General features: G+C 60.5%; 1 protein-coding gene and 1 long non-coding RNA gene across 14 annotated transcripts; one reads left to right on the top strand and one right to left on the bottom strand.

Annotated features, from left to right (window-relative positions):
- Positions 1 to 221: 221 nt before the first annotated feature.
- Positions 222 to 16,285, bottom strand: LOC132597935 (uncharacterized). Of its 13 annotated transcripts, none has more exons than XR_009565700.1 (4): positions 14,672 to 16,285; positions 12,149 to 14,564; positions 8,795 to 12,016; positions 222 to 605 (listed from the first exon to the last, which is right to left on the bottom strand). It is a non-coding gene; the product is annotated as an uncharacterized lncRNA (long non-coding RNA). The 13 variants fall into 13 exon arrangements; XR_009565802.1 differs by lacking the exon at positions 222 to 605 and adding an exon at positions 2,444 to 8,624; XR_009565877.1 differs by lacking the exon at positions 222 to 605 and adding an exon at positions 2,444 to 7,967.
- Positions 16,286 to 17,248: 963 nt separating this feature from the next.
- GPR37L1 (G protein-coupled receptor 37 like 1) lies at positions 17,249 to 21,610 on the top strand. Its single transcript, XM_030844389.2, has 2 exons — positions 17,249 to 17,992; positions 20,308 to 21,610. Exons 1-2 carry the CDS (start codon positions 17,405 to 17,407, stop codon positions 21,112 to 21,114), a joined length of 1,395 nt encoding a protein of 464 aa, XP_030700249.2. The 5' UTR covers positions 17,249 to 17,404; the 3' UTR covers positions 21,115 to 21,610.
- Positions 21,611 to 22,389: the final 779 nt, after the last annotated feature.

Genomic DNA, 22,389 nt, shown 5'->3' with positions numbered 1-22,389 from the left:
GCCGGTCTCCCCAACCAGACTGCAAGCTCCCCAGTGTGAGGATTGTGTCTTGTTTGCTGCTTCAGGCCAACACCTAGTAGAGCCGGAGGACGTTCAGTGCCCGTGAAACAACTAAATTAACGAACGTGGCCCGAGTCTACCTAGGAAGCAGCATATACACGTACAGCAGGTGCTTACCTTTGTGCCAGTTTTTGTTTTTTAAACAATTTTATTGAGGAATCATTGACATACAATACTCTGCACGTATGTAAATTGTACGATTTGATAAGTTTTGACATTTGCATACACCCCTGAAACTAACAGCACGATCAAAAGAGCGGACACGTCCATCCATCCTGAAAGTCTTCCGCAGAGTGAGAGGCAGAACAATGGATTTTAATGTTCCAGGGCACAAAAAGTTCATCGATACGGTTTCCGATTCCTCGTCGCAGCAAACCTCTAAGAGACTCCGTTTGTTGAGTTTTGGTGTCGTGTCAGAGGCATCCACAGTGATGCGAAAAGGCTGTTAAGATACCCCTTGCTTGTGAAGCCCCGTGTCCACGTGAGGCTGGGTTTCATTCAGACACACTTCAAACAGCCTATCGAACGCTGACTCCAGCTGTAATCTATAAAGGCAGAGACGAAAGAGATTTGGAAAAAATGTAAAACAATGCCATTATTCTCACTAATTTTTTTGTTTGTTTGGGAAAATTTAGGTCTTTAAAAAAAATGTTATTTCTGTAACACAGAGTGGGTTTATTACTGTCATTTAAAAATGGATATTTAAAAAAATTCCTTAGTTCTAATTGCTAATTTGATAAATAGCGATAGCTGTAACCACATAAACAAAAGCTCTTCGGAGTCTTCCATAATTTTTAGGGGTTGTAAAGGGTCCTGAGACCAAAACGTTCGATAACAGCTGACATTCAGACCAGTACTTAGGAGAGCAGGCCCTTAGGCTGGGCTGCCTGTGTTTGAATCTGGGCTTCGTTCTTTAGAAGTTTGCAATAGAGGGAATTTGCTGGTGGTCCAGTGGTTAAGGCTCTGCACTCCCAGTGCAGGGGGCCCGGGTTCAATGCTGCAACTAAGATCCCGCAGGCCGCAACTAAGACCCAGCGCAGCCAAATAAACAAACAAATGAATAACTAAGTAAATAGGGTTTTCCCTGGTGGTCCAGCGGTAAAGAATCTGCCTTCCAATGCAGAGGACAAGGGTTCCATCCCTGGTCAGGGAACTAAGATTCCCACATGATGAGGAACAACTAAGCCCGTGAGCCACAGCTACTGAGCTCGCGCGCCTCAACGAGGGAGCCCACCCGCCACAAACTACATCCTGGAGCCTGCGCACCGCAACTAGAGAAGAGGAAACCCGCACACCACAATTAGAGAGAAGCCCGAGCTCTGCAATGAAGATCCTGTGTGCCGCAACGAAGATCCCATGTGCTGCAACTAAGACCCGATGTGGCCAAAAAAAATAAGGGGGGAGAAAAAAGAGAAGAAGTTTGCAGTAGAATTTTGGGTAGGTTCGTAATCTCTCTGATCCCTACTTCCACAATATGTAAAATGGGGAGATTATAATGGTACCTACCACAGAAGGGTTTTGAGGACTAAATGCATTAATGCATAGAGAACATTTAGAACAGGGCCTGCCACATAGAAAGTTATGAATGAGACCTAGAGATGTCTATGAGTGTTAGACATCGAGGGGGATCGGAACACGCCACCCCAAAATGTGCCACTTTGGCATAAAGATTACTTTGAGCTGAAGGCAATTGAAAAAAAGCAGACACAGGAAAGCTCTCTGCCTGTCCCCTGCCTGAAATCGGGGCGTAAATTCCCCTGTGAAGGTGCCCGCCTTGGTCCCAGGAAAGGAAGAACACTTTCAGTTGCTGGAGATGGAGATGGTGTCAAGATGCGTCTGCACAAACTAGATGACACTCATCTTCTGTTAGATCCCCGAGATTTACTGCCCCGCAATTTACCTCTTTCTTCTGTCTTCTCTCTTCCCCACAATTTGTTAAAATGGTGTACAAGCCCCCAAGCTAACCACTTCTTTGCATCTTCACTTCTTTTTAAAATTAAGGCAGCTACTTTATTTTGAACAAGAAAGAGGCACGAGCAACTGTAAGCGTCTCCCTAATATGCCAGCTTGTCCACCACAGTGCCCCCCAGCCAGCCTCCCCCACGTTTTGGGAGAAAAGCGTCTTCTCTCTGGCCAGTCCTGTTGTCCACTGTCACACATGCACACAAGGCAGGCCTGGCCTCGCCTGGTATCTGCTTAAAGTCCAAGAATCGGGTGCAGGGACTTCCCTGGTGGTCCAGTGGTTAGGACTGCGCTTCCACTGCAGGGGTCTCGATCCCTGGTCGGGGAACTGAGATCCCACAAGCTGAGCGGTGAGGCGAAAAAACACGCCAACAACAAGAACAAAAAATAAAGAAACAAACAAACAAAAAACAACCAAAAAGCAATAACAAACAAAAACAAAAAAACAAGAATCGGGTCCAGATGGGGCAGCGAAGCGGTTGTGTCTGGGGAAACAAAACTCACTCAGTTAGAGCTGAAGGCATGAGCTGACACAGGGCCACTGACCACTGATACCAAATCAGAGAAAACAAGTGGATTCGTACAGATTTGCACAGGGGCTTCCATGTAAATACAAACCAGCTTTATAGCTCCTTTCATTAAAACGTATTCTGATCAAATAATCTTGCGAAGGAAAGCTCACCTAGCCTCAAGCCTACAACATAAAAGCAAGGAGAAGATGACATATTTCCTGCGGCTACCACATTCGGGACCTTCACAAGGGGGACCGGGGTGTGCGAGGCCCCAGGGCACTGGCTCTGCTGTCCGTGCCAACACCCCATGTACTGCCCCCGGGGCCTCAAACTGGTCAGCTAGCTGGCTCTGCGCCGTCCACACAAACAGCTGCATAACCTGCACGATGTTCTCATCCAGGTTGGAGCCGAAAGATCCCTGCAGGAAGAGCGACCGTGTCTCCTTTTCCAGGAAAATCCGGATCTACTTGTCCCCTCATCTCTCACATCAAAGTATCCACTGCCATCCAAGATGTAGCACTGCGCAGCGTGTGGGATCTTAGTTCCCCAGCAGGGATCATGCTCTCTCCCCCTGCGGTGGAATTGTGGAGTCTTAACCACTGGACGGCCAGGGAAGTCCCTTCACTTCTTTTCTATGAAGACCTTCATGCATATAAAAATTAAAATATTGACATCAAATAAAAGCTGTATGCCTTTTCTCCCGTTAATCTGTCTTTTCCTAGTTTAATTTGCAGATACCAGTCACAGAACCTAAGAGGGTAGAGGAAGTATTTCTCCCCCCAACACTCTCACCGTCGGCAGCAGTCGTAGCACGCCAGACAGCCCAGAGAAGCAGACAAAAAGAGTCCTCGAGGTTTAAATCCTTTATTTGAAAGACCTCTCAGCAAGGCTTATCCTACCTGCTGTGGAATGAGAACTGCCCCAGTGACCGTCAAACAGAAGCACACGTTCGGTCTCTGTCTTCAAGGGGTTCGTAACAGGATCAGCCACACGCAGGACGGAGGGAGCCGGTGGGACGTGGACAAAGCTCCAGGACCGTCCCCCACTTACCTACTTGTGGCCCCTGCGGTGAAATGCTTTCATACGTGTTTTCTGACTTTACCCTCACAAGACCCCTGTGCTAGCTGGCAGGGACGGGGCTACGATCCGTATTTCCAGATGCAGAACCTGGGACCTAGCTTCTGGGACCGAACGTCAGTGGTAAAGATGAGAAAGGTCCTCAGGGGCCTGTATGGTGTTCCTTCTGAGACACTGGGTGATGTGCGTCACGCAGGAGATGGACGGTCTGAACACCGGGCTGAGAGCTATCTGTCCTGACCGCAGGGCTGGGACCTGCCAAAGAAAGCCTGCTCCGCTGCAGCCGCCTGTGTACCCCACCAGCCCTTATCTCCCCAGCCCACCTCAGCAGGCACCTTCCTCACCCCTCTCCCTTCCCCAGCCCCTTTAAAGCAACCACAGGAGATGCCCGCTCTGCACAGTAACATTTTAAGTGTGGCTCACGAGTGCAATCCCGTAACCACCCCACCACGAGTTAGAGCATCTCCTCAGTTTCCCTGGCGCTCTGTCTCCCTGACGTCAGCCAGGGCACCTGATCCCGGAACCCCAGGGTGTGACGTCACAGGGCTGGACCAGCTCTGCTGGGAGGACGGTCCAGCCTCTGTGCCCCAACGGCATGTCTCTCCCTCCCTAAACCTTTCTCCTCCTCAGGCCTGAGGTGCAGGTCCGCTGCCCCCTGCTGCTGCTGCGTCTGGATTTGGGCGCTTCCCGGGTTCCCGCGAACCCCCAGCTGCCCTCGTCCCAGACCGAGGTCATCACTGCCGCGCCAGTCTGCCTGATTGGCTCCCTCAGGGCCACTGTCTTTTCAGTTTGTTTCTGGGGGCTTAGCCCACCCTGTGAGGCTGAATGATGGTCCTGATACAGAGCGAGGTGCCGGCGAGATTCGCCTCGAGGTCCAGGGTGGATGGTTGCCATGATGACTCATCCTCAGTCCCCCTCCCCCTCTCTCCCACCTCACGAAAGCCCCTGGGACAGGAAAGGCCTCCCCATCCGAGTGAGGACTGTGGAGCAGCAGGGCCCCTGCCCGGGGGTGCACGCAGCCCCGGGGGTGTGGGCGGCCCTGGGACACCGTGCACGTTTGAGGTTCACGTTTGTTCGTGTTTGGGAGGAGGGTCTCCAGGTCTCTGCCCCTTGACCCTGGGCACCTGGGGCTGGGGGTTCACTCCCTCACTCGCTCTGGGAGTAACAACCCACCCCTCCCCCCAGGGACTCTGAGACCCTGGGAGCTTGATTGATGGAAATTTCCTCCACGTTCCTATTGAATTTCTACTGAACTCATCTTTGTACATTTACTGCCCTTTGTTCTCGGCCCTCAGGGTCCCGGAGAGGAACTTTCCTCGCGGGGAGGCTCTGCCGCCCTCACAGCCAGCGCGGTCTTTCTCCCCGACAGGTTTCTCTCTCGCTGCCCACCCCCCATCCCCTGTGGCCCCCGCTGGAATGGAGCTCTCCATCAACACCCCACAGCACAGCTGGGAAACGACCACAGGGAAGGGTAACACGAAATCCTTGGCTGGCGAGACAGGGCCTCCTGTCCAGGCCTCTCAGCCTTGGGGAGACTGTAACATTTATTCTTCAAACGCAGACACTCCGGCGGTGACAGGGACACTACGAATGACCAAGACAGGACAGCAGCACACAGCGCGGCTGTCCTGGGCCCCTGGGCTGTGCGGCCAGCCAGGTGCTCTCCCAGGCCCAGATCCCAGAGAGCCCACCCCTTCGTGCGTTCGCGCTGTGGACGTTTCCTCTTCCCTCTGCGGGGAGCTCAGACGCAAGAGGTCCCTGGCTCAGGGACGCCTGCAGTCAAACGTGGGAGGTGGCGGATGCTGGGATCAGAAAGGGGATAAGCCCCGGACAGACAGCAAGAAGGAAGGAGCAGAGAGGGCGGCCGGGAGCCCGCAGGAGGCCCTCACCCGCCGGGGACGGCTGTCCGTCTGGGTGAGCCCCCGGTACGAACTGTGAAGAGGCGCGGAGAGGAAGCGCATTGGTTTGGGGTAACACAAAGCTCCGTCCTCCTACTGCCACCCCGAGTGCCGTCTTCCAGAGGTGGTGGCTGAGTAAGCGGAAGGCAGGGACCCTACACTGTTCCGAGCTTTGGCTAATTAACGCTAGAGTCCCCTTCTGGGACATTCCATCGTCCCAAAATTGAGCCCTTGTTGCCACATGCCAGGCCCTGGGCCGGAGTTACACACAAGTCATTCCACTTGATCTTCCCAGCAGCCCTGCGGGGGACCTGTTTACACAGGAGGCTCCGTGAGGCCAGACACCTGCCCAGGGCTCGGCCGAGGTGACAGGCTGAGATCTGCTAGAATGACCCGAAACTCTGAATTCTCTGGATTCCACCGCTCCTAGCCACAATACCAGCAGAGCCAGGGAAGGCCGACTTTACGCTACTCCTGACTTGGCCCGGGAGCTGACTCAGTCGCCCGTGGGAGCAGCCCCGGGAGGTGAGGGGAGCAGGAGGTGGGCAGCAGAGGTGCCTACGAAGTTTCGGGGGGCGGAGCTAGGTCGTGGGCCCACGCAAGCTCAGACCCGGATCCCTCGGCCCCCCTCTTCCCGGGTGGAAAGTTACTCCCGGCAGGGTTGGTCCAGCCCAGCCCGTGACGTCACACCACTGGGCGGGGCTTCCGGGGACGGGGGACACCCGGCTGATGTCAGCCCAGTGACCAGAGCAGCCCCGGGGCTTGACGGCATCTCTGCGATGACTGCAATTGCAAGTCTCTTTCCCCAGCGGGCAGCGGGTCTGACCCGGGCAGGGCAGGGCAGGCCTGCTGGAGTTCTGTTCCCGGCTCTGGGATCTGAACCCGCAGCTCAGAAGTCCTGGGACCACTACTATGCTGTGTGTCTATAGACAAGTCACTTGCCCTCTCTGGGCCATCTCTAGGGTGCAGCCGCCTAACTCGATGAAACAAAGAGGTTGTAGGAGAGATTTCTGAGGACCTTTCAGGAGTCCCAAAGGAGGGGGTGTGGGCCTGGTCCCCCACCCTCCCTCCCCGCTCCCCTCCCTGGCAGTCGCGGATCGAGAACGTGACTCATGCGCTCCCGGCACCCAGTTTCAGCCTTAGCCGCCCCAGCCCGGGGCCTTTCCTTTGCTGTTTACTCCAAGGAGCAGGTGTACCTGGGTCACCTCGCCGTGGGCGGGAGAGATGTCGGGCTCTGGGCCCCGGGGACATGGGCGCCATCTGACCCCATCCCTGCGGGTGGCCTGAGGCCGGCACGGGGGTCTGGGGTCCCCAACAAGGGGAGAGATGGGAGGGGCAAGCGGAGGGTGCCGCCCCCGCCAAGGTCCCTCGGCAGGTCTCACCCTCCACCCCCTCCCGCCCCTGCCCGGTACGGAGTCCCCGGCTATCTGCTTGTAATCTCTCCCCATCTTCCGGCCTCTGTGGCCATCGTGGTTTCAGTTGTCACACGCGCAGGGACGCACACACACACACACCCCCCAGAGCTGCTTCTCACGTTGAGCTGGGAAGGGCAGACCCACCCAGCCGTGCCAAGAAGGGAGGGCAGGGTGTGTGGGGGGGGGCAGGGGGCCAGCAGCCCAAGTGAACCTGGGGTGGAGGAGGGTCGGGAGAGCTGCGCTCCGGGAAGCCTGGAAGCTGTGGTCAAGGGCAGTGAGTCTGGGGCCTGGCTCGGCCACCACCTCTCCCTGTGACCTCGGTCACGTCATCGCTCGCTGATGCCTCATTCTCCCCGTCTGTTCGAGGCGGGGGCTCACTGGGTGAGCTGGGGGCGTGCACGGCCCAGAGCCAAAAGCTCCTCGTCTCTGAAGGGGGACAGACACTGTCGGCAGTCGCGTAACAAGGCGACAGCCGGCCCTTCCCGTGTGGGCGGCCCGAGACAACCCCCGCTCCAGACCACAGAGCGGGCGGCAGAGCCAGGCAGGTGGAAAATTCCCCCTGGCGTTCTGCCCAGACGCTGTGCCCGCCTGGCGGGCGGGAGCCGGGTCTAGGGCACCGGCGGACAGTCTGGCAGCCACAGGGAGCTGGCCAGGGCCTCCCCAGCTCAGCGGCGCCCCCCACCCAGACACAGAAATTGTGTTCTGCTCAGGTAGGCAGACGGAGAGCGAGGCTCTCGGTGGTTTGCTGAAACCTTGGAGCCTCTCAGAAGTTGCAGGCCGGAGTCAAGGTGGTCGTACGAGGTCCTCCCCGTTCCCAAGACGAGTGGCCCCAGGACCCTAATGGAGGCCTGGCGGCTGCAGCGGTTTGAGCGGCCAGGCAGACAGAGGGCGTTGTCAGGTGTGGAGAGGCGATGTCTCTGTGTCTGCTCCTACTGGCTGCCGGCCTCCGCCTGGTGACCTTGGGCAGTGCACGTCCCTGTCGAGGCCTTGCTTTGTCCATTTGGGACGGGGGACAGCCGTCAGGCCCGCCCTCCTGGAAGGGCCTGGGAAGTGAAAAGCTCTGTGGGTGCATGTGACGTGGGACTGGGAGGCAGGATGTGTCCCCTGGGCCGCAAGCCCAGGGGTACCTTGTGTCTGAAAAGCCAGGGTGCAGGACCCTTGCACCTGCCTCTCTCCTCCTCTCTGCCAGAGCCTCAGAAGATTGCCAAGTTACCATGACAACACCTCCCTGCCCATCTCCCTGGAGGCCCTTCCCAGAGGCCGGAGCTGGTTTCTAGAATGTTTACCCACAAACATTTTTATGCTGCCGGTCAGTTCAGGTGGGTCTTTGGGAACTGAGGAAACCCCTCTGTGGCTTTGCCAGGTTTCAGTCAGCTGGCAAGCTGGCCCCTCGAATCGCTCCCATGCGGGGCCGTTGGACCCGGGTGGGCTGCAGCGTCAAGGCGCAGCGAGGTCGAGGTGAACCCACGCCCCGCCAGGAAGATTACCCAGAGGGCATGTCCCACTGACCCGGAGTCAGCAGCCCGCGAGTGTCACTGCGACACGGGGAACATTGTCCGTCTGCGCCGGCAGAGAAGGCAGTAAAGATAACGCAGGGCATGACCCCGGCTCCATGACAGCCGCTCCAGGAACCCAACCGCCGTGACTCACTGAGAGCCAATCAGGAGGCTGGGCCAGATGCCTTTTCCAGCCAGACACACCTGGAACATGCCAGCCATCTGTTGGACCACACCCCTGCCCCGGCCGTTCAGGAGAGAAATATAAATCTCCTTATACAGCTGCATGTGGTGAGCTCTGTGAGTCCGCCATGGAGGGCGACACACGCTGCCCCGTCCTGAGCACAGAGGCCCACAGACGCATACACGCGCACCTGCACAAGTGAGATGGGCGCTCCCTCCTGCCCCTGCCAGGGTTGCCGCCATCTCCATGTCCCTCCACCCCGTGGTGGAGATGGGCAAAGGGAAAAGGTCCAGCAGGTTGCAGTGTCCAGTGCCAGCTTTCTATAGACCGTTAGGCCAAAAGGGGTCCAGAATTCTCCCTCATCCTCTGAAAAAACAAAAAACAACCAACAAAAGCAAACAGGCAAAACGTCACCTCGGCGTCGTCCGCGGAAGTTCTTCTGGGAATTCTGGGGTTGGAAGGGACTGAGAGTTCCCCTAGCAAAGCCACGTTTCATAGGTGAGGGTCGGGGGCCAGTGTGGGTCCTCCCCCCAGGGGAGGCAGGGGCCCGTGCTGTTGGCCAGGTGGTCTTGCCCAAGTTCCAGGATCCCGGCCAGACTTTGGCCTCGTGGGCCCACCCTGGAGGGCGTCCTGGGCCGTGGCGGTCAGACACCTCCAGAGGGAGACCTGGAGAAAGGCAACGCATCCTGGGACACGCTGAGGGCCAGGAGGATGGACCTCCTGTCGGTTCCGCCGTCAGAGGCCCAGGCCGAGACCAAGCGCTGCTGCTGGTCATACGAACGTGGCTGCACGCGGAGGGATGTCCGTACAGGGAGACGGCACAGTCGAGGTCGGTTTCAGAGTAACCCTGGAGGTTGAGGAAACCCGCACTCACCTTTTCAAGCCCCCGGGTTTTGGGGTGCTTTTGTTGTGAGTCCTGAGCCCTGAGCATGGCCTCGGCTGGAGCCAGCACGGCCCTGCTGTGTAGGAAGTGACACAGCGTCAGGATGTCAGGGGCTGTGCTGGGCCGGGTCAGCAGGCACCCGCCTCCCTGAGTCTGTGCTCATGTCGGCGCAGCAGAGGACCTCCTCCCAGCTCCTAAGATTGAGGACCCAACCCAGTGCAGTCTGCAGACCCGCAGACTTTGTGCTGGTCTGGACAGGAGAGAAAAAAAAGCGAGTCCAGGGGGAATCAGGAGGGGGCCAGATTCGACCCCCGCAACCAGGGACGTCCAGAGTGGGGGGGTCTTGCCTGGGCCGGAAGCCATTCTCTTCGTCCACAGGTTGTCTCACCCCAGGTCTGGGGCAGCTGGCTTGGCCCTGCTTGTTCCTGCGAGCAGAGGCTGGGCTGCGATTCCGGGTGGGAAAGATCCGACCGCGGTGAGGGCTCCGAGGTTGTCCCTAGCCTCCCTTGCATACAGGGAGGAAATCCACCCCGTCTTTCTCCCCTCCTTTGAAGCACTGCCCCCCTCTTCACCCCAACCTGGGCAATGACTGAGTAGGGCATGCAGTGACTTTTCACCCTAGGAGGGGCCCTCAGGTGCTGGGCTCCTGGCCGCGTGGCCCCAGGGCCCTCAGCGCTCTGAGTCACAGCCCGTTTCCAGGCAGGCCGCACGGCAGGCCCAGGCCCTCCCAACACGGGGGCTCCAGGGGGACCGCGTGCACGTAAGGGTCCGGGGCCACCCGAGGGTGGCTCTTCGTGGGACCAGGGGATGAGGAGGGTGTGAAGGAAGAGGTGGGCGTTTATGAGGAGCCCACTTTGTGTCGGGAGCGCCCCTTAGCCATGCAGTTTGACGTTCAGTACAACACTTTGAGGGAGGGTTTACAGCCAGGAAGGCTGAGGGTCAGAGGTAAGGTGACTTGCCCCGGGCCACACAGCCTGAACCCTGCGTGGTTCCATCTCAGGCTGTGTCCGGACCACCCTCCGACCCCAGAGCGGGAGGAAGTGAGAGCAGCTCTTGGGCTCAGAAGGTCCCCAGAGCAGAAGCCCAGCCATCCTCCCTCAGCACCCCAGCCTGTGCCCTGGTGCCAGCCGGGCAGGTGCCACCTGGGGGGGGGCCGAGCCCTTCTCCTCGGCTCGGCTCCGTGTTCATTTGTGCTGAGCCTGGCTGGCAGCTTGTGGCAGGACATCAGGGCGAGAAGGCCGAGAGGACACGGCCTGGGCACCTGGCACTGAATAATCTGCTCGTCTCAGCCCCGGTGCCTGAGGCTGTGTGAGTGGAAGGGGGGCGCCAGTGCCAGCACCTGGGGGCGAGGGGCGAGGGACCTGTGCTGTCTGGAGCTCACCTGTCTCCCAGACCCTCACCACCCTAGCAGAAGCTGCAGTGGCTTCCTGCAGGCCCCCTTGTCACAGTCACAGCCGGGCCTTGGCTCTCCCAGAAGATTTCATTCCGACCCTCCCCGCCCACCCCAGGGCTCTGGAACCAGGTTCCGGACTCCAGAGAGCCCTCTAGCTGCCCGAGGATGGGAACCACGTAGAGGTTTCTGTAGGGAGAGCTACAGAATGCTCAGGGACTCAGGTGCCCTCCTGCCTGGGATCACCTTGGGGGGTGGGGGCAGACGGGGAGGAACAGGGTGGGGGGTTGCCCTGCATGGGCTTCCCAGGCTCCTCCAGCCTCACCCCACCCTTGCCGTGCCCCTCAGTTCCTGGTCTTGCAATGCTGGGGACCAGGCTCCCTCCTCCCGCTGGGTGGCCCTCTGCTCCACCAGCAGGTGGGATCTTTCTGGAATCACCCTTTCCTCCCCACCAGCCACCTTCCTGCTGGAACTTTGGCTCCACCTCCTTTCTGCCAAAGGAGCCTCCCCTCTTCCACCCGGACTCTGTTCCAGGAGAAACCCCTTCTTCTGCTTTTTTTTTTTTGTGTGGTACGCGGGCCTCTCACTGTTGTGGCCTCTCCCGTTGCGGAGCACAGGCTCCGGACGCGCAGGCTCAGCGGCCATGGCTCACGGGCCCAGCCGCTCCGCGGCATGTGGGATCTTCCCGGACGGGGGAACGAACCCGCGTCCCCTGCATCGGCAGGCGGACTCTCAACCACTGCGCCACCAGGGAAGCCCATGGGAGAAACCCCTTCTAAGGCTCGTCTCTAGGAACCGTTCTTTGATTCCCCAAGACCGGCCGCTTGGCCCCAGCATTCCCGTCTGGTCACCCTCACACACCTCCACCTGTTCTCCTCCTTATGGAGTTGAATTTACGTCTGCTGACCGCTTCTCCCACCCGGATCCTGGGTGTGTTCTGCCTCCTCCAGGGGACACGTGGATTTTCCTGGAGTCACATTTCTAATAAAGGAGCAACTTCCACTTTCGAGCCGTCTAAAACTGGACGGGGCTGCCTGGGATGGAGGGACCTCTCTGTCAACGGAGGCTTCAAAGGTGGCTGGTTGTACATTAGTAGCAGGTGCTTTTGAGTCTGGAACATAGCAGGCATCGGTAAACATCTGTTAAATAAAGGCCAGCGTCACTCACTCGCCTCCTACAGTGTATAAGTATCTCATAAAAATCTGGGATTTTGTTCTGATGGGGCCAGCCAGTTGGGTCCCAAAGTTATGCTGCTGTGGGAGGGTCCTTACCGGGAGACGCTAACCTGGAGGGCCGTCTTTAGGTAAGAGGACCTGACTTCACCACGGGAAGAGAGCCTCGTCTATGGTGAGCTCAGGGTGCTGAGTGCTGGTCGGAGCTCAGCGGAGGTGCCCTGGGGTCTGGAGGGCGGGATGACACGTTGCAGGCCAGATTAGCGGCTCCTCATAACAGGCTGTGCTTATCTCACCGTGGCATCCTGAGCCCTTCCCTGTGTTTGAACATCCCAGCCTCGCCTAGGCTGGGCTGTGGGAGACAGAGGGGAGGTGATGAGACCTGATTGGAACATGACAGTCTGGGAGAGCCAGCACCGTGCTGGGGAGAGTCCCAGGGAAGGAGCATCTTGGGGTGGTGCGAAGTCTTCCCACTGACCATCTGGGCCGCTGTAAGGCTTCCTTCTGTCGAGGAGGCCAGGGGTTTCCTTCACTGAGGGGACGTTGGGATCCCCGAGCAGGGAGGACTTGGTGAGTAGTTCTGTGCCTCTGCTGACTGTGTGTTCTTTTTTCCTTACACACACGTTCCAAGCAACTCCTGGATGCCAGGCGCTGAGGAAGCAGACGGGGAGACAGGCCCTGCTCGTCAGAGTTGGGTGGGTCTGAGGTCCAGGAGCTCCCCACGTCAGCATTCCCTGTGTCTGCTCCCTCCTACAAGCTCAGCCTCCATTCCACCCTGTCTGTTCGATGCAGCGGGCGTTCCTGAGGCACTGCATCGACATCCTCTGGAGGGTTTGCTGAAGCGTGGGGTGCTGGTCCCGCCCGAGTGTCTGCTTGAGCCGGCGTATCAACCAGCTCCCCAAGGCGGGCGATCCAGGGACCACGCTCAGTACAGTGGAAACCTTGCCTTCACAATGCCCACATTCTACTGCAACAGCGTCCTTGTGAGACCTCAGGTCCCGGTGATACTCCTGACCTTTCACCCACGAGAAGGCTGAAGGGCAGAGAGATTCCAGGATGTCACGGCACCCTCTCCTTTTCCCGTGTCCTTCCTCACAATTTATAGTTATGCTATTTGGGGGTTAGTTTGTTCAGTGGCCGCCTCCTTCCTTGAATGTGAATCTCGGGGGGCAGAGGTCATGCGCATGTTGTTCACTGTTTCCCGAGTGTCTACGACAATGCCTGGAGCACAGTAGGTGCTCAGCGGGCATTTGGACGAGGAATGATGACTGATGGCTGGCTCGTCCTAGAGTTGGGAGCGGGTCCTGACCATCTGACTTTTAGAAGCACACCTAACCATGGCCCTTCACCTGTCCCCCAGTGCCCCTGGGCCCCAGGAGCCCGGAGCCCAGAGGGCTGCCACAGTGGGGTCCCGAGGACACCCCGCCCAGGTCTGGTGCCAGACGGAGGGGAAGGTGTGCGGTGGGGGAGGACTTGTCTCAAATTTACCCCCCGCCCCCACCTCTTTGGCTGCCTCCTACCTCTCTGTCCTTCAATTTCCAAATCTGTAAAGTGAAGGTAATGACAGCACCTGCCTCGTGAGGCTGTGGTAATAAGCGAGTTACCATGGCAACAGCTTATCCTCATCTAGTGCTTCCTGTGTACCAGACACTGTTCTAGTGATGGACATAGACGAGCCCATTTAGTCTGTTACTGTCCCCTCGTTACAGCCGAGGCCCAGAGAGGTTCAGTACTTGCCCAAAGTCACACAGCTCGTAAGTGGCAGAACCGTTGAAGAAGTCATACCTGGACTGTGTGGTTCCGTTCGCTGGACAATGCTGGCTAGTGGAACTTGTTCCAGAAAACGTCAACTCTGAACTGTCTTCTCAGGCGGCACCGCCCTGGCAGCCCCAAGGCCCTCAACGCGCTCCACGCCAGGGGACAGCCCCAGTCCCGCTCCCACCGCCTCCCGCCCCAGGACCTTCCCTGGCCAGCTCACTGGGGAATTCCCAGGGGGCAGGATGGGGAATTCCGGGGATGGAGGAGAGCCCGTCCTAAGGGCTGGGAAATCTCCGCCTTCCACGTGGCCTGCCTCTGAGTAGGGGACCAGCTTGGTCCAGGACAGGAGTTTCGGCTGGGGAGGCCGACCTGCGAGGGGGCCGAGTTGGGCACCCCAGGAGGGTGGGGTGGAATGGCAGGTGCATCTCCACAGCCCCCGGGGTCGGCCCGGGGAACCCACCCGGTGGAGACTCCGACAGCCACAGGGTCTGTGGGCAGGGCTCAGAGCGCAGGCAGCCCTGAACTTCCATCTCTGAACATTTGGTTCCACCTAGTGGCCTCTGACATCCCCACTGCCCCAAAGAGCCAAGGGAGCCCAGGACTGGCAGGCGGGGTGCCCTCGCAGCGGCCAGGGTTTACAGAACTCCTGCCCCGAGGTGCAGTCGGGAAGCAGCAGAGGGCTGACGGGCTGGGGTCGGCGCTGTGCTGGTGTGTGCCTGGCCCTGGCGCTCGATTTCCCTGGTTGCAGTTTCCACATCTGAAAAATACGAGAGTTGGTGTAGAGCCTCTTCAGGATCCCTTTTGAACTTCTGTCAGGCTACGCAAAGGAGTGGCTAAGAATTTCAGCTTTGGAGTTGGACAAACCTGCAATTTGGATCCCAGCTGTGTGTCCTTGGGAAAGTTACTTTCCCTCTCTGAGCTGGGGTAAGAATGTAAAGATGAAGTATGATGATTCTACCAAGCGTTTACGGTGGCCTGGCACTGGTGAGCGCTCACTAAATGGCTGGTGATGACTCTGTTTGCCTGAACCACCACGAGGCAGGTGCTGGGTTTCAAGGACAGCAGCTAAGTGCCAGGAGCCGCAGGTGTGAAGGCGCTGACTTGCTGCGGGGTGGGCTGGGGGGCAGCCCTCCAGGATTCGGGAAGCACATTCCGAGGGTGGACCCCAGGATGCTCAGACCCCGTGCATCTCCTGCAGTCCTTCCTCGGCCCTTTCCTGAGGCCGGAGAGGTGGAGGTAGGAGGCCTGGCCTCCTTCTGCCGTGGAGGCTGGGGCGGCGACAACGAAGGGGCCAGTTTGGTCCTTGTCTGATTTCTCGATGGGCCTCTCATCTTCGCTGTGACACTCTGAGGCCCAGACAAGCCCGGCCCTGCAGCCCCCATGTCCCTGTTCCCACAAGAAGAATAAACAAGAAGAAGGCTGAAAGGTAAAATCTTCCAGAAGCCCAAGATGCTTCCCTTATCTTGCCTGAGGGTGCACGAGGTTTTTCTTCCTCTGCCTCCTCCGTCCCCTTTCCCTGGACCCCTGTTTTCACACAGCACGTTGGGCCTCTGGGTAGGACAGAGCTTTCTGGTCAGAAGGTCTTCTCGGAAAGTCAGTTCTGGGTTGGTCCCACTCCGGGAGCCCCGGCTGGTGTCTGCTGATGGACTGTGAGTGACCTTTGTCTCTGGCCACCCAGATGGCGCGCCTTCCCTCTCTGGCCTCGAGGGAGCAGGAACCCAGCCACTTCCTCTCCTCACTTTCTCTTCGTTTTCTCATGAGTGTGGGAGCTCCTGGGGCCTCACCCTGCGCCCTCCCCGCTAAGTGTCTGCACAGCCCTGGGCAGCCGCAGCCCCACCTCTACCCCTGTACCTCTGCATCCTGCTGCAGCCTTTCTCTTAGGCCGCAGGTGCCTCTTTCCTGCATCTCTACCCAGACCACTCACCTGCACAAGCAGAGGTTTTCGCCCAACCTCACACCAGACTCTTCACCTTTCCTGCCCAGGTGAGTGTCTCGCTGTCACCGCAGGCCTGGGGTCAGCTTTGACCTGTCCCTCCCACGCACAGCCTTCGGCTTTCCTGGACTCCGCTTCTCACCATCTTCTAGACAGCTGCGTCTTGACAGGTGCCCCTGCCCCAGGCTGCGTGACCCCAGCCGTCGTCAGGGATCCTCCCCAGGGACGTGCTCAAGCCACGTCCTCTGCTCAGCAAGCCGCAGCCCCCCAGTTCCTCCAAGGTAAGGCGTCCACCCCGGGCCTGGCGTACAAGGCCCTTCTCGGTCCTTCCTCTGCTCGCCTCCCAGGCTCCTTGCCCTCACACCCCTCCCTGCTCCCTTGCTGGCCGCCTTGCTGTCCTCGGGCTGCACCCTGCTGTCCCACCCCCGTGGCTTTGCAAATGCTGCTTCTCCCTGAGCACCCTTCCTTCCCTGTTGTCTGTCTGGGGAGCTTGAAGCCGCTCTTCAAGGTCCATTTAAAAGTCGCCCCTGGGCTTCCCTGGTGGCGCAGTGGTTGAGAGTCCGCCTCACGATGCAGGGGATACGGGTTCGTGCCCCGGTTCGGGAAGATCCCATATGCCGCGGAGTGGCTGGGCTCGTGAGCCATGGCCGCTGGGCCTGCGCGTCCGGAGCCTGTGCTTCGCAACGGGAGAGGCCACAGCAGTGAGAGGCCCGCGAACCACAAAAAAAAAAAAAAAAAAAAGTCGCCCCCTCTGGGAGGCCCTCCAGATGCCCCCAGCCTCCTCCGGGCTCCCTGGGCGGCTGGTCCCTTGCCTTTCATAGCATCCATCCCTAAGCCATAATTATTTATTTACATATTTATCCCCCCCGCCCTGCACTGAAGGCTCCTTGATGACAGAGGTCTTTTAGGTTTTTGTCCCGAGTGTCTAGAACCCAGCAGGTGCTCAGGAAAGACCTGTTGCTGCAAACGTCTGCCCGCCTTGTGTCCGGATCAGAACGCGGTGCTTTAAGTTTCGGGCGGCTGCTCCTTTCAGGGGAACTTTGTGTGGTTCGCGGGAAGCAGGTGGACCCGTGCCCACTGAGAACAGCGATGGTCAGAAGGTCTGGAGTCAGGTCCAGGCCCCGGGCCAGCTGGGCCAGGTTTAGCTCTGGGCAAGTGACTGGCCACCTCTCCAGCCCGAGACACGGGAATGAGGGCGCTCGCCCTGCAGGGCCGTGGTGAGGGTTCATCCAGAAGCCGGCTGAGTGCGGGATCTCATCAGGTTCAGTAAATGACAGCGACAGTGATTATCCAGCCTCCTGAGGAGGGGCCGGCGCCCTGCCTCCACCCCACCCTGCCCCCGCCCCCGCCCCCGCCCCCCAGGACCCCAGCGTCTGAGGCCGGGGGCGCCCGGCCTCTGGGGGCCGCACAGGTCTGAGCGCTGCTGCCCGGGGGCCCGGGGAGGCGTGTCCTGCGGATGGCACAGAGCGCCCTGTGTCCAGCAGAGGGCCCAGCCCTGCCCTGCCTGGTGGCTTAGGGGTGGGGATGGAGGGGGTGCCGGAGCCGGCTGGCAATGCCAGACGCCCGATGGGGGCGGGCCCACCGGCCAGCTGCCCGTCGAGTCGGCCCTGCACTTGGTCCGGCCTCGCCTCCGCTTGTGGGCAGCCACTGCCGCTCATCCGGCCATGCGGTGGCCGTGGCCTCTGGCCATCTGTCTCGCTGTGGCGTTAGCGGCGGGTCCCGGCAGGGTCCCCGGGGGCGTCCCCCTGCGCCGGGGCGGGCGTGGCACCGAGGAGGAGGCCAAGGGGGTACAGCAGTATGTGCCCCAGGAGTGGGCTGAGTACCCCCGGCCCATCCGCCCCACCAGGCCGCAGCCCACCGAGCCCCAGGTGGCCGCCAGCGCCCACCCGGACCGGGCCGTGGTCCCTGGGGGCAGCAGGCAGGAGCCTCGGGGCAACACGACGGGGACGCCGGGCCGGCGGCTGCAGATCCAGAACCCCCTGTACCCGGTGACGGAGAGCTCCTACGGGGCCTACGCCGTGCTGCTCCTGGCCCTGGCGCTGTTCGCCGTGGGCATCGTGGGCAACCTGGCGGTCATGTGTATCGTGTGGCACAGCTACTACCTGAAGAGCGCCTGGAACTCCATCCTCGCCAGCCTGGCCCTCTGGGACTTCCTGGTCCTCTTCTTCTGCCTCCCTGTCATCATCTTCCACGAGATCACCAAGCAGAGGCTGCTGGGTGACGTGTCTTGCCGGGCTGTGCCCTTCGTGGAGGTGAGTGTGTGTCCCGCTAGAGCCCACGGGGTGGTGGTGGGGGGGGCGCTGCCGGAGGTGGGCTGCGAGGGTGTGCGAGGCCCCGCAGGCCTGGGGCTCTGTCTCGCTGCTTCTCCCCCAAGACAAATGCAGGATTGGCTCCTGGGAGCTCTCAGGTACCCGAGCGAGCAGGCGGGTGTCAGGGCCCTGGGGTCAAGTCTGTGTCCACTCCCGGGAGTGCAAACACGGAAGGAAGGAAAGACCCTCCCTCACTGCGACTCTCGTCGCCGCCATCACCGTCAGACGTCTCCTCCATCCTCTGGAAGGAGAGAGCTGGTTCTGGGGCTGCAGCTAAAGCAGGGGCTCTAGCGTCAGCTTCTGTCCCTGGCGTATTGGGGCGTCCCTGGGCAGGTCACAGCTCCCCTCCCATTTCACTGTCTCCTGACCAGAGGGTAGACCACTTGGCCCTCCAGCTGCGGCTCCAAGGTGCCCACTGGCCCCACCTCGGGGAACTTCCACGCTGGGATGAGCACGTGGGTGTTGATAGATGTGTTGCTCACGCGGATCCAGCTTAATCAAAACAGTGCAAAGATACACCAATACGTGTGCATTTACGTGGGACACAGCGAGGCCAGCATGTCTGCCCAGGAACGGGAAATCAGCCTGCGGCATTCTGCATGTTACTTACGCTGTGGGAGGAGGAAGAATGAGCGCTGGGGTGGCTGTGGCCTCCCTCCCCGCAAACGCTGCTTTCCCCCCGAGACAATGGGAGATGCTGAGTGAGTGGGCAGCCGGCCTGGGTGGGGAAGGAATTAGGATCAGCGTCTGGACACTGTCCTATTCCCAGCTCTGTCCCCGTCCCGTGACTTAGCGATGGTTTCTTATCTGGACAGACTGTCTGAGGCTCAGCGGGCGGTACAGCCCTTTCCTGACCTTCCCAGCCCAGGGAGACCACCTAACGGTGGCCCCAAGTTGCTCAGACCTGAAAGAGGCCCTCCGGCCGGGGACAGCCCTTGCATCTTAGTGACCTGGCACTCAGAGCCCAGGAGAGCTGTGGGAGGTCAGAGCCAGGGTCTTGGAACTGGGCAGACTGGGTCAGAGCCCGGGCTCTGCTGAGTGGCCGTGGTTAGCCACTTAGCCTGCCCAAACCTCTGCTTCCCTCTCTGTGAGTCGGGGCTGACCACCATCACCATAGCTGAGTGAGTCCCTGAAGGCTCACATGTGTGACGTCTACAAAGGGCTTAGAACTGAAATAATTTAGTACGTGGTGGATTTTACTGGGAAAGGTCTAAGACCCCTGTGAGCGCTTGTCTGCATGGAGCTGGCGGCCGAGGAGAGCCCGGCCCTGCCCCCTGCCCGACTGTGGGTCCCAACACACCTGATACGCAGGCTGCCGCCTAACCCCCTCCACGGCCTGGAGGACAGAGGTGACCCCTGAGCCCTCCCTGGAGGCTGGGGTGACGGGTGAGAGTGGAGGGACGAATGCACCGCCCAGCACCCTTTTGTAGGGAGGCCCCAGGAGACCCCAGGAGGGAACAGGAGGCAGCTAAATACAGCTTGGGGCCATTTTTGAGATGCAGGAAAGGAGAGGGCGTGTTGTTTAGCCTGAGTCCTGGCCTGGGGCCTGCCTGGAGATGGGGCAGGAGCCAGCCGGAGAGGGGAGTGCTTGGACGGAGGGGGAACTGAGCACAGCCCTGAGTGTGCCCAGCCATCATCTGAGCTGGGAGCACCGCCCCAGCCCCGTCACTTCTCTCTGCCACTTTCTTCCCTGCTGCTCTGGCTTCCTCTCTGCTCACAGGGTGGTTTTCCTGTGTGCTCTGTGAGCTGCCTGCGGGGAGTGGGCACAGGCCCACTGCGTCCCCACTCGGGCTGGCCCTGGGCCTCTCCGGGCAGGGCGAGGAGGGTGGGAGAGTGTATGCCCTGCACCCCCAAGGCCACTCCCCCCATGGACGTGGTGGCTGAGGCCATCCAAGCACCCGCAGGCCCAGGAGCCCTACGTCTCCGTCCATGTTTGTCCTCAGAGATGATTTCCCAAAGTCTCAGGAGCACAAGGGGCTGTAGGGCCTAGGTCGCTCGTCCCTGGGCCCAGAGGCAAGGCAGCGGGCGGCAAGAGTCGGGCGGCCGGCAGGGGAACCTCAGCTCTGCCGTCCACCAAGGCCCTGGTCCCGCCTGAGCCTGGTCTGTCCCGTCAGACCCTGGCCGTGAGATCTGAAATGCCCCTGAATGGCGGTGCCACCACTGTCCTTCCCACGCCTGCCATGCGCTTCCAGTCTGAGCCAGCCCCTCGGTTGCCTGGGGCTGACCCCCGTCTCTCCCCCCACCACGCCCCCTCGCAGGTCTCCTCTCTCGGCGTCACCACCTTCAGCCTCTGCGCCCTGGGCATTGACCGCTTCCACGTGGCCACCAGCACCCTGCCCGAGGCCAGGCCTATCGAGCCGTGCCCGTCCATCCTGGCCAAGCTGGCGGTCATCTGGGTGGGCTCCATGACGCTGGCTGCGCCCGAGCTCCTGCTCTGGCAGCTGGTACAGGAGCCCGGCCCCGCTGCGGGCCCCGTGGATGCGTGCGTCATGAAGCCCTCCGCCCGCCTGCCCGAGTCCCTCTACTCGCTGGTCTTGACCTACCAGAACGCCCGGATGTGGTGGTCCTTCGGCTGCTACTTCTGCCTGCCCGTCCTCTTCACGGTCACCTGCCAGCTGGTGACGTGGCGGGTGTGGGGCCCGCCCGGCAGAAAGCCGGAGTGCCGGCCGGGCCAGCAGGAGCGGCGCGAGGGCCAGCTCAGCGGCACCGTGGTGGGCCTGACCGCCGTCTACACCCTCTGCACCCTCCCCGAGAACGTGTGCAATGTCGTGGCCACCTACCTCTCGGCCACGCTCACCCGCCAGACCCTGGACCTCCTGGGCCTGGTCGGCCAGTTCGCCACCTTCCTCAAGGCGGCCGCCACGCCCGTGCTCCTCCTGTGCGTGTGCCGGCCACTGGGCCGCGCCTTCCTGGACTGTTGTTGCTGCTGCTGCTGCGAGGGCTGCGGCGGGGTGGCAGCCACCGACGGCCCCGATGCCAAGCTCCAGACGGGGCTGTCCACCTCTGTCTACTTCCACAAGCCCCGGGAGGCGCCCCCGCTCCTGGCCCTGGGCACGCCCTGCTGAGGCTGGCCGGCCGTGGCAGGGGGAGCTCTGTCCAGAGATGGACTCGGCTCCCCCGGCTGGGGTCTGGGTATGTCGGAGCCCCCGGCCGAGCCCCTTCTCGGGGGCGGCCCGCCTGTCCTCTTGCTGGGGGGCGGTGATCCCCCAGGTCCTCAGAGCTGCCCAGAGACTCTCCATCCCACCGACTGGGAGCCAGAACCTCACCTGGTCCCAGCCTCACTCTCCCCTCTCCATCTGGAGCCCGACTACACTTTACTTTGCCCCTCTCGGCATCGCCCATCCTGGACGGGGGCCTTGGGGGCCAGCAACCGGTCTCTTCTCTGCACAGGATGGGCCCAGCCCTGGACGCCCCCTCCAGGTGCCGTCTCTTCTCCAGGAGCATTTCTGTCTCTGTCCTCCTCCTTCTCTGACGTACCCTGGTTGCCCGGTCCCCCCAATCCCGGTCAGGTGCTCCCCTGTAGAAGACCCTTCTTGGAAAACAATAAACTAGGTAGAACTACCCCTGTGCCCACGGGCCTTTCTTGTGCCACATCCCGGCAGTGCCCAGATGCACCTGGGCTTTGCCCTCCTGGCCACCTTTGGCCCTTCCTGGCCTGTGGCTGGTGTCCTGTCCAGCCTGGGGTCCTGTGGCTTTGAGGGCAGAGTGGACGGAGGGGCTTGGGAGCTGGGGCACTGTGTCCTCAGGCTGGCCTGAGCCCAGCCGTCCCTGGGAAGTAGAAGGCTGCAAACTTATCTCCCCGGGAGCCCCCGCTGCTGTTCCTCCCTCCCCACAAAGCCCCCATTCGAGGGCAACCAGCAGCCTGGGGGGCTTCCAGCCTCTCTGAGAGCTGCCCTTGTTTGGCTTCTTAGAACAGACTGTTTAGCCTACAGACGGCCCAGCTGCCTGCCCCCCGCCTGCCCCCCCCACCCCCTTCCCGGCAGGCAGAGCTCCATCGACAGCCCCACAGAGCCTTCTTTCCTCTCTCTGGTCCCCCCCACCCCCCACGACAGGGGGCCCTTCCAGAGGCCCCTTAGCCCCGCCCGGGCCCAGCGAAGTTGGCATGAGGTCAAACGAAGGGACACCTTGGCCTAGGCCACAGACCACTCCCCGCCCCGCAAGCCCACCCTTCCCATCTGAAGCGCAGCTCAGGCTCCTGCGGAGCTCCTGCTGCCAGCTCTGCCTGGATCACCTGCGCAGGGCCTCAGGAGGGTCCCCAGGGCAGGGTCGGGGAGGCGCAGGCATTGCCCGGTGCCCTGGGCTCCATTCTCCTCTGCCCACCCCACCCATACCCCCCGGCC

Source organism: Globicephala melas, chromosome 1 (genome assembly GCF_963455315.2).
Source record: "Globicephala melas chromosome 1, mGloMel1.2, whole genome shotgun sequence".
NCBI lineage: Eukaryota > Metazoa > Chordata > Mammalia > Artiodactyla > Delphinidae > Globicephala > Globicephala melas.
This window is presented reverse-complemented; position numbering and strand designations above follow the sequence as displayed.

Coding starts and splice junctions, on each gene's coding strand:
- GPR37L1 (XM_030844389.2), top strand. CDS start 17,405: ATGCGGTGGCCGTGGCCTCTGGCCATCTGTCTCGCTGTGGCGTTAGCG. Junction 17,993..20,307: donor GGGCTGTGCCCTTCGTGGAG/GTGAGTGTGTGT, acceptor GCCCCCTCGCAG/GTCTCCTCTCTCGGCGTCAC.